The 15,899-nt window shown below is 37.0% G+C and overlaps 1 protein-coding gene across 1 annotated transcript in view; it reads left to right on the top strand.

The window, feature by feature from the left end:
- LOC114648482 (gamma-aminobutyric acid receptor subunit rho-1-like) overlaps positions 1 to 15,899 on the top strand; it is a 111,310-nt gene that overhangs the window by 82,490 nt on the left and 12,921 nt on the right. Inside the window, 3 exon segments of the mRNA XM_051924811.1 lie at positions 7,438 to 7,661; positions 9,762 to 9,844; positions 10,537 to 10,677. Of these exon segments, the coding sequence (XP_051780771.1) occupies positions 7,438 to 7,661; positions 9,762 to 9,844; positions 10,537 to 10,677 (448 nt within the window).

Below are 15,899 nucleotides of genomic sequence, written 5' to 3'. Positions count from 1 at the left end.
AGGATTATGATGAGTGATGACTGATGTCAAAAAACGCACATGAAGGGGCTTACTAATGAAACTGAATAACTCCTAGTACTCCAACATTTCCTATAGAGTCTTAATTCATATTCTGCACTCAGCTCCTTCAGCACTTCCACAATTGCACTGTAACTGAAGTGCTTCATACTTTTCTGGGTTATCTATGTTCACTAGTCTCTGCATTGGGAAATAAATGTGTTCTTTATCGTTTATGTAGAGTGCTGTAATTTTGTGTTGCAATGCTTATTGTGTTGGAGAGCAGAGCCCTGTTGGTTAGACATACAATTAGGAATTTCACCATACTCTACACATGTGACTATAAACTTTAATCTGGAATTTAGAACACAAGTAGCATTTTCCGTAGATATTTTTGTCTAACTTGAAATTTAGGATTCAGTATCCTGCATTTGATAGCAGTCAAAAAGAGAAGACTGTTAATCCACTTGCTGTCAAGAAACATGCATAATTGTAGATGGAAACTCATGAAGCATTTAACTACTAGGCAGCCGAAGTACCATCCCACATCACATTAAATTGGTCACCACTTACAGAATCTATGCACAATAGAATAAAGTGGGCAGTGCCCATTTTGCTAGTCTTTTAATGGCACACAATGCCTTTTAAGACATCAGATTTAACAGGGATGCAGAAATCCAGCTTCACCCTCAACTTGCCATCCTAAGAAAATGGTTTAACTGCAACTTGTACCAGCACTTAGCCAGCCCCATACTTTTATATTTGATAACAAATGTGTAAATCAGAGTTGAACAAACATACAGTAACTGCATACTCCTTCAGATATGAAGGTGCCCAAACAGAAACCCGAGCTTGAACAAAGAGCTATAATTAAATAAGTGGCAACTTTGATGGAAAAAATAACATGCCTATGAAAAGGCACTATTTCTTTAACTGGAAGAGACCTTGCTCCAATCACCCAAGGTTGCCTCTTCTTTCAAAGACCAGCTGCACTCATCTCTCTATTCTCTCTGAAACATAAGAGTTGATGAGAAGCTTCTCCTTGGTGAGCTGAAAGCTGACAACCTCTTCTCTTTGTAGACCTGAAAGCTGGGATCTAGTCTGCCAAGCAAGGCTTTGTGCCAATGACTGATCCCATTATAAGAAGACTGGGAAGCAGCCATTACTTCAAGAAGGGAACTTCAGCATCTAAACTCTTGTGCCAGAAAGAGTAATGCTTTTCCCTATGAAATTGCAGAGGACACAGCAAAGAAGAGGAAGAGGAAGCACAGCACACAACAAACAAATGACCATGTTGCAGCACAAGAAGAATCCTCCACTTTTAACTGGAGCAACAACAGCAATAAATCCACACAACATAGGACCTCATTCTTCGAGACATAGTATTGTAAAGCTGTTTATTTGTGCCAAGAACCTGTAAATAGTTAGTAAGCAGCCAGCCTCTTCTGTGTTACATGTTTGCCTGTCTCATCTGTCTTGTATCTTGTCTTCCATTTCAATATATATTTAGTTATCATATTTCTATAATTCTTATGTTTCTTAATAAATTGCATTAATAAATTGTTTCTTAAAATGAGTGCTTCAGTTACAACAGGGAAAGGCTAGGTAAATAAAGTGAAAGCCTTACCAAATTATTTAACTAGCAGTTGTAAACATCTAAGATCAATCTAGACCTCAGCATCAACATTTGCAGAGCACCTTGCAATGCATATGTCTCTGTTATATGCCATTTGGTATGGGATTCGTAAAAGCAGTGTTAATGTTTGTGATGCACCATCTATTCGAATGATAGATGCAATGCATTTTATTACTAAAAATGTTTGTGATCTTTTGGAATGACAGAGACATAGCAACTGAACAGACATACAGACACTCATTCTTTTATTAAGGTGAATTCAAGTAAAGTCAAGTCAAGTAGAGCTTTATTGTCATCCTAACAATATACTTACAGTACACAGTGGGACGAAATATCGTCCTCCAGAGTCAAAAGGTGCAGTACACAAGATATATATATATATATATATATATATATATATATATATATATATATATATATAACTAAAAAACATATACAGTATTAAGTAGTATTATGTAATCCAGAGAGTGTGTGGAGTAAAGAGTCCAGTGTGGAGGAGGGCAGCATGGTGTTCAGGAGCCGGACTGCTTGGGGAAAGAAACTATTGCACAATCTCGCAGACCTGCTCCTGATGCTGCAGAGTCGTCTTCCAGATGGAAGAGGAGTAAACAATTGGTGGGAGGGGTGGTGGGGGTCAACCATGATGCTAGTGGCTTTATGAAGGCAGCGTGAGGTGTAGATCTCCTGCAGACTGGGTAGAAAGCTGCCAATGATGCACTCAGCAGTCCGCACAATCCTCTGAAGGGCTTTGCGGTCGGAGGCATGGCAGTTTCCATACCAGACTGTAATACAGCTGGTCAGGACGCCCTCTATGGTGCCTCTGTAGAAGGTGGTAAGTATGGGTTTAGGGAGGTACACCTTCTTCAGTCGTCGCAGGAAGTAAAGACGCTGCTGGGCTCTTTTTGTAAGATAGTTGGTGTTTTTGGTCCAGGACAGGTCCTCTGTGATATGAACACCGAGGAAGTTGGTGTTCTTCACTCTCTCTACTGTGACGCCATCAATGTTTACTGGCATTTCTGAAGATTAAACTGATAATTAATTAACCAAGTTAAAATTATCTTCCTTTTCCTACATTATTAAAGATAACAGGTATGTAAAATAAAACTCAGACTTCAAACATCACTGCTGAAAAGAGTGACACTTGATTTTTACTTGCTTTTGGGAATGCTGAAATATTTGTACAGTGGCATTGTGTGAAAAGTATAAGCATTCATTTGAATAATGTAATTGATTTGCAATTTTTAAAATCATTTAATTCACTGGATGATGTAAACCTAGTTAATCATACCATGGCAACCAATGAAAGCATGGTGAGCTGCCCAGTAAGTAACAAGGTATAAGGCATAACTAAGCATCCTCTTAATGTTTATAGACAATGCTATGAAGTATGATCCATTACAAGTATAAATTCCTGCCCCCATTATGTAATATTAGAGTGGCTCAATTCCATTCCCTGGACAAATGGTTTAGCTCATACATGCACTGTAATGTTTTTGGTCACCCAAGTCACATTGTGGATAAATTGGCACAGACATTTAGCCTGGAAACTAAAGTATTTAGTATGAATTCATGACGACTGGATTTGATCAGTAATAGAAATAATAAGTTAAATACTGGAAATGAAATGCCAAGTGTAGACATTCAAATCAAAAAAGGCAGCTCTGTGCTGTTAGGAACATGAACTGTAACTCTTCAAGTTTTTGGTTTAATGAATCCATTTTCTATAGAATAACCAGTTTAAAAGGGCTCAGACATCATTGTCTGACACATCTGATTAGCTGTCAGAATGACTTTAGTAAGAGTGTACATTGTTTGGACCATTTTGCATATGCAAAAGATATGATTTCCAGTCATTACTAACATTAGACTTGCCATCCTGAGGAAACCACTTCCCTTTTAACCAAATGATCCTCATCTACCTACCACTTGTATCACTCATTTCTGAAAATACATCTAAAATGCATTTCTAAGCTTCTCCTCATTTTGTATTTTACAGGTCTTATTCTTTTACCTATTTTGGAATGGGTTTTCATGTTGTCCAGAAACTTCTGGAACAGCGGTTTTCACCTAATATTTTATTATTATTATTGTTGCATATGTGGCCGGCATATTTATCTAAGGGGACTTACATTTACATTATTTTAGAACATGTTATATCTGCTTCTAAGTATTTTTTTTAAAGTTGAAGCATGACCAGCTTAAGTAACATACTTAGGGTAATAGAGAATGACAGGTATTGAACCCACAGCCTAATTGTTTAAGGCTCTAGCCACTGCCTAGCATTTCCTGTTGTGTTTCTTGTATTTGTGTGCATTTATCCTATTATTATTAACAGTTAATTTAAATAACATTTCTTGAAATTAAACATTTCACATAGCAGCATGTTTCATTTCTTGCTTTTCAAAGCATGTCTTTTTAAGTTTCCTTCTGAATATCTTTCAACCTTCTTGACTGTTGTCCAAATAGAAATTCAAAGGAATGTATACCCTCTGAAGCTTCTGAGGATTTTCTGAAGGTATACATCAAAAGTGTCTAGACAGTACCCCATTCTGATGGGTCACCATGCACAGTCCTCCTAGTCATTTATTTCAGTGTTTTGTTAAATTTTCTCTGCTGTACTATTTCTCTTTGAATTATATTTTCTGCTCAGTATATTTATTGTAAAATGTCTGAAAAATCATTTTTCCCAATATAGTAGTGAAGGATATTCATCATTCCAAAAAGGTACAACCATATTTCATGTAATTGTTTAAAGAGATTTCTATGTCCTTCTAGTGTCTATGACAGAAGGATGTATAAGCAGCATCTACAAGGTGAAATATAGGTGTGTGAGTTATAATAAGGACAAGCAATGAACTACCACTGTTATTATAATAAGCTCAAACAAGATGCATGAAAACCGTGGAGCATGCGATAAATGAAAACATCTCACTGCATGGCTAAATGGATATTCAAAAATATTTCAGTGAAGTCTTATAGCACTACTAATTTTTATTATAATTATTTTATTGTCATAAACTTTTCGGGGTTTTTTTAGTTATTTTTTTCAAATTGTGCAGTTTCATAAAATAAATGATTGTCGCTTCCCTAGAGACCAGAGGCCTTGTGTATAATGCCATGTGTAGAATTCATACTAAAACATGCCATACGGACAAAAGTGGAAATGTGTGTATGCACAAAAAAAATCCAGATGCATAAAACTGTGCATATGCCAAGTTCCACACACTTCCCCTTTATAAATCCCAATGAATGTGAAAATTAACGCACACGCCTACAGCCCCACCCCGACTCCTCCCAGACTTTTGCATATTTTAATAGGCAAATCAATATAAATAGCCCCTTTCCTGCAGTGTTCTGTTAAAAGACAATGGCAAAAGCATGTGGAAAAAAGAATTTCAGCGAATGCAAAGTGGAGGCAAGGAAAAACATACTATTTGTTGGCTTAAGCAGCAGTATAAACAACAAAAGAAAATTGATGGAGTGATACAGCGTGACGTAGACACTGGAAAGTTCAAGATCAGAAAGTCGCACAGTGCCGAAATCAAAAAGAAGTGGTCAGATATCAAAGTCGATGTGAAAAGCCAGTCATGACCCACTGTCTGTTTAGTCTGTTTCAGACAATATTACAAAAGCTCACCCCTGTGCCGAGGACACAAATCCACGTGGTGATGGTGCTCCTGTGCCTAGCATATCTTCAGGTGCTGGCACCTCTGCCTCAGAAATCGCCATACGACCATCTGGCTGTGTTCTGACAAAAACTGTTCTGGAACTAAGGAATATAAGGGCTGTACTATGTGCTATTGTCCACAAATTAAATGAATTGGTTAAAAAATAAATCTGATTACCTATTTTTTACATTCTGTTAATTACATTCAAACAAAGCTGTAATGCTGCCCAATTTTGCCTATCATTTGGTGGGTTAGGGTCAGGTTCATCATACCAGCACGATTTTGTGCAATATTATGCAGCACTCTACATGCTTTCTCAATGTGGCACACTTTCTGTGCACCATAGAGCAGCACACTAATCGTGTGGAAATTATTTCTGTTTACATAAGCAAATTCATTCTCTGAAGTCACCTTTATAGTGTATCGTCAGTGCCAAGCACCACAATGGTTCTCTCTTTACAAGGCTGTTTGAGGTGACATATCTTTAAATGGACTGCTTGCCTTTGCCACACTAATTGGAAAAAGCACCTGCAACTGTGCAGAGCTGCTGTTTTTATAGGCACTCCTGCTATAAATGATGTAATGCCAGCTCATAGTCTTAGTGATTCATACCTGACTGATGTAACTTGTCCAGCGTCATTGCAATAGCAATGTGCATGCAGTTGACCATTTTAGATTATATTTGGAAAACCGAATGTTGCTGTGAATTGCACTCTGGTGTTTCCTAGTTCAACCAAAGTGTAAGGAAATCCAACATATCAGGATGACTAGCAGATAGTACCATCCCATATGACTTTCATGGTGTGACTCAGTAACGTTGTGAAATACCCGATCGGTCAGCCAGTTCACATTGAAAAGCTCCTGTGGCTAAAAACCTAACAGTGCACAGAACTTGTAAAGTAGCAGGTAGAGCACAATTCTTCAAAGTCTTCTTTTGTAAAACCGGCGCCAGTTCAGCTCACAAGAGGATAGGTCTTAGAACTCGAAATTCTCTTAGAAGCCAGTCGTCATCATCAAATACGCACTCTTCTAACTCTTATTTGTGATGTCTTATAACAACGCTAAAGCAGCCACGGTAGTTGGAATAGTTTGGCCATTCCATGCATATTGTTACAGAATGATTACAATCAAATGAATTAAATTTGTAAATGATATACAGTTAATGTGTATTTGATAAATCCCACATCATTGATGCAAATTTGAATAAAGGGAGACAATACAGAAACAGCACTGCTTTGACGCTGGCTGCCGCCAATTTGCAAAACCGACCAGAAGGTGCATATGCAAGGGGGGAGGCTGTCGTGAAAATGTGTGCGGCTTTATGCTAAGTTTAGTTTTTCTGCATCTCAAAGTGTGCATAGATACAGGCGTAAGCAACACTTTTGTACGTACGTGCCATTTATAAATGAGGCCCCAGGACTGAATTTCTGTTTCACACCCATCTTTATTGAGTGTGAGATTTAGTCCAGTATTTAAACAAGTTTTTAAACAGAATTTCTAATTTCCTCCCACATCACAAAGAAGTGAATATTGGGTTGACTGGCAACTTTAAATTGGCAAAATATGCATGTGTGTGTGTCTGATTGAATGTACCTACTCCATGGTTGGCTCCTGCCTTATTTTCTGAAGATAGACTTTGTCACTCCATGCATTAGAATAAGCAGGTTTAGAAAGTGAACAGTTAGTCAAAAGAAAAGATTTCATAAAGGAACAAAGTCATACAATCATAAAGAATATGATAAGCCTGAGATATTTTCAGATATATATCATGCTGGCACACCATGAAGTATTATTGCCTCACAGTTATGATTTGTGGAATTTTCACATTCTTTCCATGTATGTTTTCATGTTAGGTGACAAACTGGCCTGTGATCAGTGGGTGGGTGCTTTTGCTTCTCCTCGAGTCATCTGGGTTTCTTTTTGCATTGGCCTATTACTTCCACTGTTCAACAACTGATTTGGAGGACAGATTTTATTTTTGGCAGTTTCGTGAGATGGGTGGGGTCAGTTTAGTTTAATTTTAATTGTAGCTAATTTATTATTGCATTATAAATGTGTGTAATATAAGTCTTATAAGTGTGAAGGAAAAGTCTGCTCTTGCTGTCTGTTCATATGCTGCTGTTTTGTGTGTTACAGGACTTCACAATGACTTTGTATCTGAGGCACTACTGGAAAGATGAGAGGCTGTCATTTCCTAGCACTACCAACCAGAGTATGACCTTTGACGGCAGATTGGTAAAGAAGATCTGGGTTCCAGATATGTTTTTTGTTCATTCAAAACGGTCATTCATTCACGACACGACAACAGATAATGTAATGTTGCGCGTCTACCCAGATGGCAAGGTGCTTTACAGCCTGAGGTAAAATATGGACAAATAAAAATGTTTGCATTAAGGCAGTGTGATGTGCTGAACAATTCTTTCACCATTCAAATCCTGACAATATATAATATCTAAAGATTTATTATGGCACAGACAAAGTGAAATATTATGCTAGGTGTATCTTTAAGGTGTAGCTACTATATAATTCAGAGATTGGTCCTTACTTATAAACCAGCTTGACCATTTCAACTCTTTCTCCCCCATTATGAGTTGCTTTCTAAGTCTTTGCTTTCCATTAACTAATTAAAAATTGGCACCACCTGCTCACCTGGCTCCAGTCTGCACTTACTACTGTTTGATGGCATTTTAAATTTGAAAGTCATTAAGACTTTGCTGTTTTAATATCATACAACCATTTCCTGGTGCCACCCCCTTCTGGTTCCAGAAAAAGGGCAAGTCAAGTTTTAATCAGCTCTGGCAACTGATCTGCTTTTTATCTTGCAATGTTCATGCTGCTTCCACATACATCCTGTATGTCTTGTGGCCCTCTCATTGCCCATTTAGAAGAGGTGCACTCAAAGTGTGTAGTATACCTGTCACTGCAGTAGACAGTTTGAGCATGAGTAATCTGCAATGAACATCACATTGAATTAGTAAAACTAAGCCATACAATATCATACTGACATTAAGGTTTTCAAATTTTTATCTGGTAAAAAAGAGCAATGTATAAGATGATTGCTTGACATTCTTTCCATTTTCCATATTTATTATGTGCTTTGAATAAAGCAAGAGTTTTGCAATATGTTTCCAGTGAACAAGTAGTTTAAAACGAAAAGTAATCTTTTTTATTTTTTAAGCTTACCTTTCAGACCTTGAATGCTTAGGAAAGTAATTAAATATTCTAGGTATATTATTATTAGAGCTCTTCATTGATCATCAAACACAAGCTTGGTTCTGAGGGCCCTTGTGGCTACTGGTCTTTAATCTAATTGAAGGTTCAGGTATAGTTCCTAGTTAATTCCCACCAATTCAGAAATATTCAACACTGTGTGTTCTAGTTTTGTGAAATTTTCTACAAAAACATATGTTGTGTACTAAGGACTGCATTATATGTCTTTTTAATGTCATGAAATTCTCAAACCTACTTAATCCATTTGTGGGTTGCACTGGGCCAAAGCCTAACACAGCAGCATTGGGTGCAAGGCAAGAACCAGCCATGTGCAAACTGCACATGGACAACAATCAGGCATGAGATTAAAACACAGGATACTGAATCCATGAGGCAGCAGCACTAAAAATTTCACCATTCTTCTGTCTGGTTTTCTATCATTCTGTTCTAATTTTCTTGAGGTAGATGGTAGATGATAAACACCCATTTATCTGTAGTTACATTCAACTCTCCATTAAACTGTTGGGCACTTCACTATGTTAAAAATCCTGCTTGTTGTTAATTGTCTTCCCAAAAAAAAATTTACCAGTTGGCAGAATCAAGTTTTGGGGGGTGGGAGGGGTGTGAATGTGCCTGCCCTGTGTAGGCTTCACTCATGTCTTGTACCTTATGCTACTGAGATAGTCTCTCACAATTTAAATAGTCAGAAAATTGATGAATATTTTTGTACATTCTTGTGTACAAGTTTTGCTTCTTTCATTTTATTGCTTTATTATCCATAGCTGATTAGGAAAAAATACAACTTTGGGGAAGCTTCCTTTTTTTTCTCTCTTAACAATTTACTATACTGCCAAAAGCTATAACAGGTGGGCACATTGCATTAGATGTTGAAGAAAAATCTAACACATACCAGTACTGTTTGTCTGGCCCTCCTTATTGAAATAAGATAAGTGAAACAAAGAGAACTTGAATTCCTTTGCTGCATGTATTGCTTTGAATGAGAACAGACACCCCAAAACTCCTCCAGTCTGAGACTGTTAGCACCATATTCAGAGAACTTAGTAAGCTTTACCTGGAAATGTATCTGCAACTTCAGTATGATCATCACATGATGTGATCTAAAGTGTTATAGCATCCGTTTAAACATGAAAAGAAAGATAATTTAAATAGTTAAGAGAAGAAAATATAAATGTATTTTATATTACGTAGTCATATTAAAACACCAAATTGAACTATTTTTGTTATTTCAGGGTTACCGTTACAGCCATGTGCAATATGGATTTCAGCCGATTTCCTTTAGACACCCAGACTTGTTCATTAGAGATCGAGAGCTGTAAGTTTGAAATATGTTTACTGTTTAAGTGTCCTGCTATAGTTTTTATATTGCCATTGGACCTAACATTTACTTTCATTTTACTTTAATATTGTAATACCAAGTAATGTGTCTTGCAAAACCAGTGTTTCCAAAAAATTAGCAGTGACCATCCCACAATATCCTGCACTGTTCTTTTAGGAAAGAAATCCACATCAGAGATCTCATTGGGTGTCAAACATTTCTTTATTTTATATGGAACATGTGTTGCTTTGTTTTAATTTTCTTGTTTAATTTATAGAGTGCCTTATAATGCTAATTACTGTGACAAGCATTAAATAAAATAGTGTGACTGAGTGATGATAATGATTACAAGGTACTTTGCTTGAGGATTACAAGACAAAAATACAGCTGAACTACAAGGATCTTAGATGACTTGCTCATGACCACAGAGTGTTATATCAACTTGTTAACTGCTAACCTGCTGTTTTCAAGTGGGCCTCTCAGACACAAGGCTACAATGTCTGTTTGCAAGACATCACACTGAAGATGGTACTAGGCATCCAAATGTAGCTAGCAAATAACTTGATGATCAAACGTCTTTCCCTGAGTCTACATTTTGCTACTAAAGTGGCTGTGACAATAATAATTTGTAATAAATATATGTCAGTATCTTATAACAGTATTCAAACATATGCATTTGCTTTTTTCAGATGCCTATACAGAAGATGATTTAATGCTGTACTGGAAGAAAGGAAATGACTCTCTTAAAACAGATGAGAGGATTTCTTTGTCACAGTTTCTCATACAGAAATTTCATACTACAACAAAATTAGCGTTTTATAGCAGCACAGGTATTATTCTTAAAACATTACTACAAACTTTTAATAGTTGGCAGGGCTGATGGACCCCATAACTGACAGATGTATAATAAGTATAATGGCAAGATAATACTAATGTGTGGGTAATTTATAAGTTAAAAAAATATAAAAATTTTGGCACTTTACCAATGCTATTTCCCCAACCCGTCAAAGAACATGACAGCAGTGCCACAGTTTCTCTCACTCACAATACTCACAATATTGAAAAGACAGTTTTGAGTGTTTACTCTCCAAAATCTCAAAGACTTTCCATCTCCATACTCTCCATCGAAAAAGTAAGGAATTTATTTCTCTACCAAAGCTCCATGTAAAGTATATAAATATTTAATATCATGTAGAGTTTTATAGTAAGTAAAAAACTTTTAATAGTTCAAAAAAGTAATTTAAAATTTCACATCTAGAATATCAGATGGAAGTGGCAATATTACACCTGCAATATGGTATATATTTATCATTATTCCTATAGACAATAGTATTTATGGTATCATGAATACTATGACACTTCTCATACTACAGTAAATTGTTTGGGATTAATTTATATAGTATACTAATGTTTAATTTAGCTTGCTAGTTTTTATGTAAATACGAAGGATATACTTTATTTAGAGTCTCTCCTGAGAAATTCACAACAGTTGCCCTATTGGAGGCAACTTACATTCAATTCTTAATGCTGCCATCTCAGGATTAATAACATCACAAGATATCAAAAAATTTGCTTTAGAATAATATGTATGCCAAGTCTTCATTTTGATCCTGGCAACACCTACAATAGAAAAAACATATCCCAAAATCAAAAAAATAAATTGACAGATTTAAATTAAATTTGGTGACTTAATACAGTATAAAAAAGAAAATTAGCTGCCCTGTGTTTTTTTTTATTGGTCAATGATAATACTGTAGCACAGGGGTAGGCAACGTCGGTCCTGGAGTGCCACAGTATGTGCAGGTTTTTGTTCCAACCCAGTTCCTTAATGAGAACTCAATTATTGCTGATGAAGCACATATTGCTTAAGTGACATTTTAATGCTTCATTTTAGTGGTCTCACTTGTTAAGGTTCTCCAACCTTAATTGCTTATTTCAATCTTAAACTGCTGCATTCAGTGTTTTAATTGCTCCTTATTAGCAATAAGATGTAAAAGACAAAGCAGCCAGCAGTTCTCCAGCTAGCTTTTTTCCAATTACATCTGTGTGTGTTCATCATGCACTGTTTGATTTAATAAAACACTTAATAGAAAAATGTGACAGACTGAAAATGATCTGTTTTAGGCTTCAAATCATTTGGATGATATCCTTGGAAAGGAAAAAAATCTATAATATAAAAGCCTTACATTGCACAGACTAACAAGCCATAAAATTAAATAAGGTCTGAGATTGGCAATGATTGGTTTCTAATTAAGCAATTGGGTTGAATGAAAACCTGTAGCCACTGCGGCTCACCAGGACCGACATTGCCTACCCCTGTTTTACATCTTATTGCTAATAAGGAGCAATTAAAATACTGAATGCAGCAGTTTAAGATTGAAATAAGCAATTAAGGTTGGAGAACCTTAACAAGCGAGACCACTAAAATGAAGCATTAAAATGTCACTTAAGCAATATGTGCTTCATCAGCAATAATTGAGTTCTTGTTAAGGAACTGGGTTGGAACAAAAACCTGCACATACTGTGGCACTCCAGGACCGACGTTGCCTACCCCTGCTGTAGCAAATACAGTGTAGGGCCATTGTAGGTCCAAACTGCTTAACCGCGGCTTAGGTGGTCCGCGGCTTAAATATTTTTTGATAATGCATAAATTACAATAAATAACGAAAAAATAAATGTTTTTTGATCACAATCCTTTCACACGTGTTGACCCGCGAGTCGCCATTTTGGAAGTAGCGCCGTAGTTTCGCGATATTGCATGCTGCATATTAAATACATATTTTGATGACATCCAGCTTTTGCTGAAACATCATATGAAGCGTGTTTACGTTTATTACTCATGGCGTAAAAATTTTTTAAAGCAAATATGATGTGCTCGCTATAGATTCAGAAACTGAAGTGATTTACGTTGGGTTTGTGACTCATATTTATACAATTTCAAGTTTTATCAGATTATCGAATTAAAAATAATACTTTAAATACGAGTCGATTTTTTGCGGATTTACCGCAGATTAACTTTGTAGCATTGTAAGGTGTGAATCGGTTACAATGGCGGCCTCCATAACGCTGACACTCAGCGTGGATAAAACAGATTAATATTTGAATTTCATTGTAAGTTATTTTATTTTTTATTGATAAATAAAAGACTAATCTTCTATAAATACCTCTTTGAAGTTATAAGCCAGCATTTAAATATTTAATCCGCGATAGTGCATAGCATGTCAATCAATGCCAAAATGACAGCTGTCAACACCTGTCTCGAGTGTTTGAGAGGCCATGTTTATGTCTGTACGATCCATAGTGTCAAAAAATTGGGATCCAAGCTTTTTGCGCGGCTTAAGCGAATTCGCGGATTACTGGCCCGCAGCTTAATGGCCCTACACTGTATGCTATGCTACTGGGCCACGTCCTCTTTTTGGCTCAGTGCTGAGGAGGAATTGTGGAGTCAAATGGGGTGTGAAAAAAACACAGAAACAAATTTAAGGGTTGGGAATTCCGTCCCCGTATAATGTAAAGCAGTGATTTCCAAGAACAACAGTCAGTCATCAAGTAGTGTATAACAGACAGTGCTTATCATGAAGCACGGACATTTTGTGAGTTGGGAATCAAAATGGGAAAGCTGGGAAAGGAGGTGCTGATCTTGGGATGGAGTAACATCATCAAAGCAGGACCTGAGGGAATAAAGGAACCTGGAAGCGGCTCGGACTTCTGGTTAGGGTTTTGGAGACGAATTCCCAACGGTGTTTTTTCATCTTTCCTGTTGAAATAAAGAGAGAGCGGTTAGTACACTGTTGCCGTCTCCTGTCTTGCGCTTTCGCACTGCTTGTTGGGTCCTTTGGCTGCTCCCTAATCGCTCGTGTGTGACAGGGGCTTGCTGCTTTGTGCAAGTCTGCCAGCAAAGCAAAGTGAAAGGAAGAAAGTTTGGCAGAGCTTAATAAAGGCATGGTTAGCAAGTACTACAAAGCTCAAGTGCAGGTGGCAGGTGGTGTTGCTGTGTTGCATCAGAAGCAAAAAGGGAAGGAGGGAGAGAGAAGTAGAGGAGGAAATGGTGTCCTCGAGTCGAAGACAATCTGGAATTGACAGCATCATTTTAAATGCCAGGTTAGATTAGCTAACGAGTGCCCCATGACCTCAATATAGGAAGGGTGGGCACTGTACATATTTCATGCTATTATTTCTCTTTACTTTGTTTCTTCTTTACGGTTCTTACATTTCCTCTTTTGAACCTCATTAAAATAAAATAAAAAAATAAATTACAAAAAAAAAAAATCAACTGATGAAATCCACAAAAAGTCGATGCTAGTCAATAGAGAGAGCACAAATTCATCTACAGCAGGAATGTTTTACTCATGAACTATCTACTGTATATAACATGTTCATGAGTAACAAGCACCAGTGATCTGATTATATTAGCACTTAGTAAAAAAAATTACAATTGTATACAGAAAAATTACAGTGCTAATCACATATGTGAATCAAATCTCTTTAGCTCATCTAGTTTGCTTGATTATGTGCCTTGTCCATGGTAGGCAAGTGAGGGCAAGAGCTGGTGGTAATAAAGCCAATGAGTGTGGCTTTATTTCTGGTTTCAAACCAAGAACCCAAAATATATTTTATGAAAGTTCTAACTGATTGATCACAGATAGAATTATGATTTGTGTATTTTCGCAAACAATTCTCACCCCCTCACCAAAATTAATTCTTGGTTACACCACTTAGAACTGATATAATGCACATATGCATATGCGCTATACCTTGAATATGGAAAAACTGTATTATAAATAAAACTACTTTTGTTACAAAACAAAATGTATTAGTAATGTGCATTCATGAGTATTCTCTATTACGTCACAGCACCATGTATTGTACAGTATATATAACAGAACACTACCATCCATTTCTAGTTTTGACTCAAAAAGGCGTAATCTCAATTTTTGTTAGTGATAGTTCAGGTAAAATAGTACATATTTGTTTCAGGACCTTCTGTTTGTTTGTTTCGACTATGATACTGGTTTTGAGTGTTGGGCTTTGATATGTAGGTACCTTAGTTACTCTTCCTATGTCTTGATATTCTGCCTGTTAAATTTACATTGATTCTGCTTGCTCCCTTGTCCGTCTCGTGTGTGTGTTTTTTTTTTAAGTGCTGGCATGCAGTCCACAACACAGTATAAGCAAGAGAGAAAGAAGTGGCAACCTTGGTGGAAACATGTTAGATTCCCTAATGAGATTTCAGAGCCGGCAAACTGCCAAACGTGAAGAGAGCCTGACTGCCACTGTAGAGAGCCACGTGGGGATAGAAATACACAGGTAGCAGTGGAGTGTTTCCAGCTGTGGAACTGGGTGCCAGATGTAAAACAGACTTCCTAGCAGTTATCCCTTTAAGTGAGTTGGAGACACCACACTTTAAGAGCTACTGAAGACTGTCAAGGGAGTCCAGGCAGGTGTTCTTGTAGGCAATGAGGGGCAGTGTCTGACTGTTAATTACCTCCATATAGGGTTCTTAAGCTGCTTAATTTTGTAGGCAAAAATAAGTATGGAGTAGTGAGAAGAGTTTGAGATTAGCATACATACATTGATAAGAGAAAGAGGGCAGGGTGGTGACAATGAGAGAGTCAGGAGGTGAGAAGACTGGGTTATTGGTCTGAGCATATAGGAAATGAGTGAGCCACCCCACCCATAGCCTGGAGCTACAGAGTTTCTTTATTTTTTGTGAGATTTTGGAGCTTTCTGTTCTGTTTATCTCCCTCAGATGCATTATTTTCATAATGAGCACTCTTTTTATTTCTTTAGCTTCCCTGGCCAATATTTTAGGTGTCTAGTGATGCTGCGGAGAGCATTCCCTTCTGTTGCAGTGCAGTTGTTATATTAACTGAAGCCCCGATTTTATCATACTTGTGTCAGCTCTCCACTTAAGTGCTGCGATCAAGGATGCACATATTCTTTTGAATGCACACAAGCTTCTTTAAAATAATGCTGTCTTTTTCAGGTCAGGCTGGTTGAAGGGTTACCTCTTCAGCGTTTTAGTGGATGTGTCTAGCAGCAGCATGTCCAC

This window comes from Erpetoichthys calabaricus, chromosome 3 (genome assembly GCF_900747795.2).
Source record: "Erpetoichthys calabaricus chromosome 3, fErpCal1.3, whole genome shotgun sequence".
NCBI classification, from domain to species: domain Eukaryota; kingdom Metazoa; phylum Chordata; class Cladistia; order Polypteriformes; family Polypteridae; genus Erpetoichthys; species Erpetoichthys calabaricus.
This window is presented reverse-complemented; position numbering and strand designations above follow the sequence as displayed.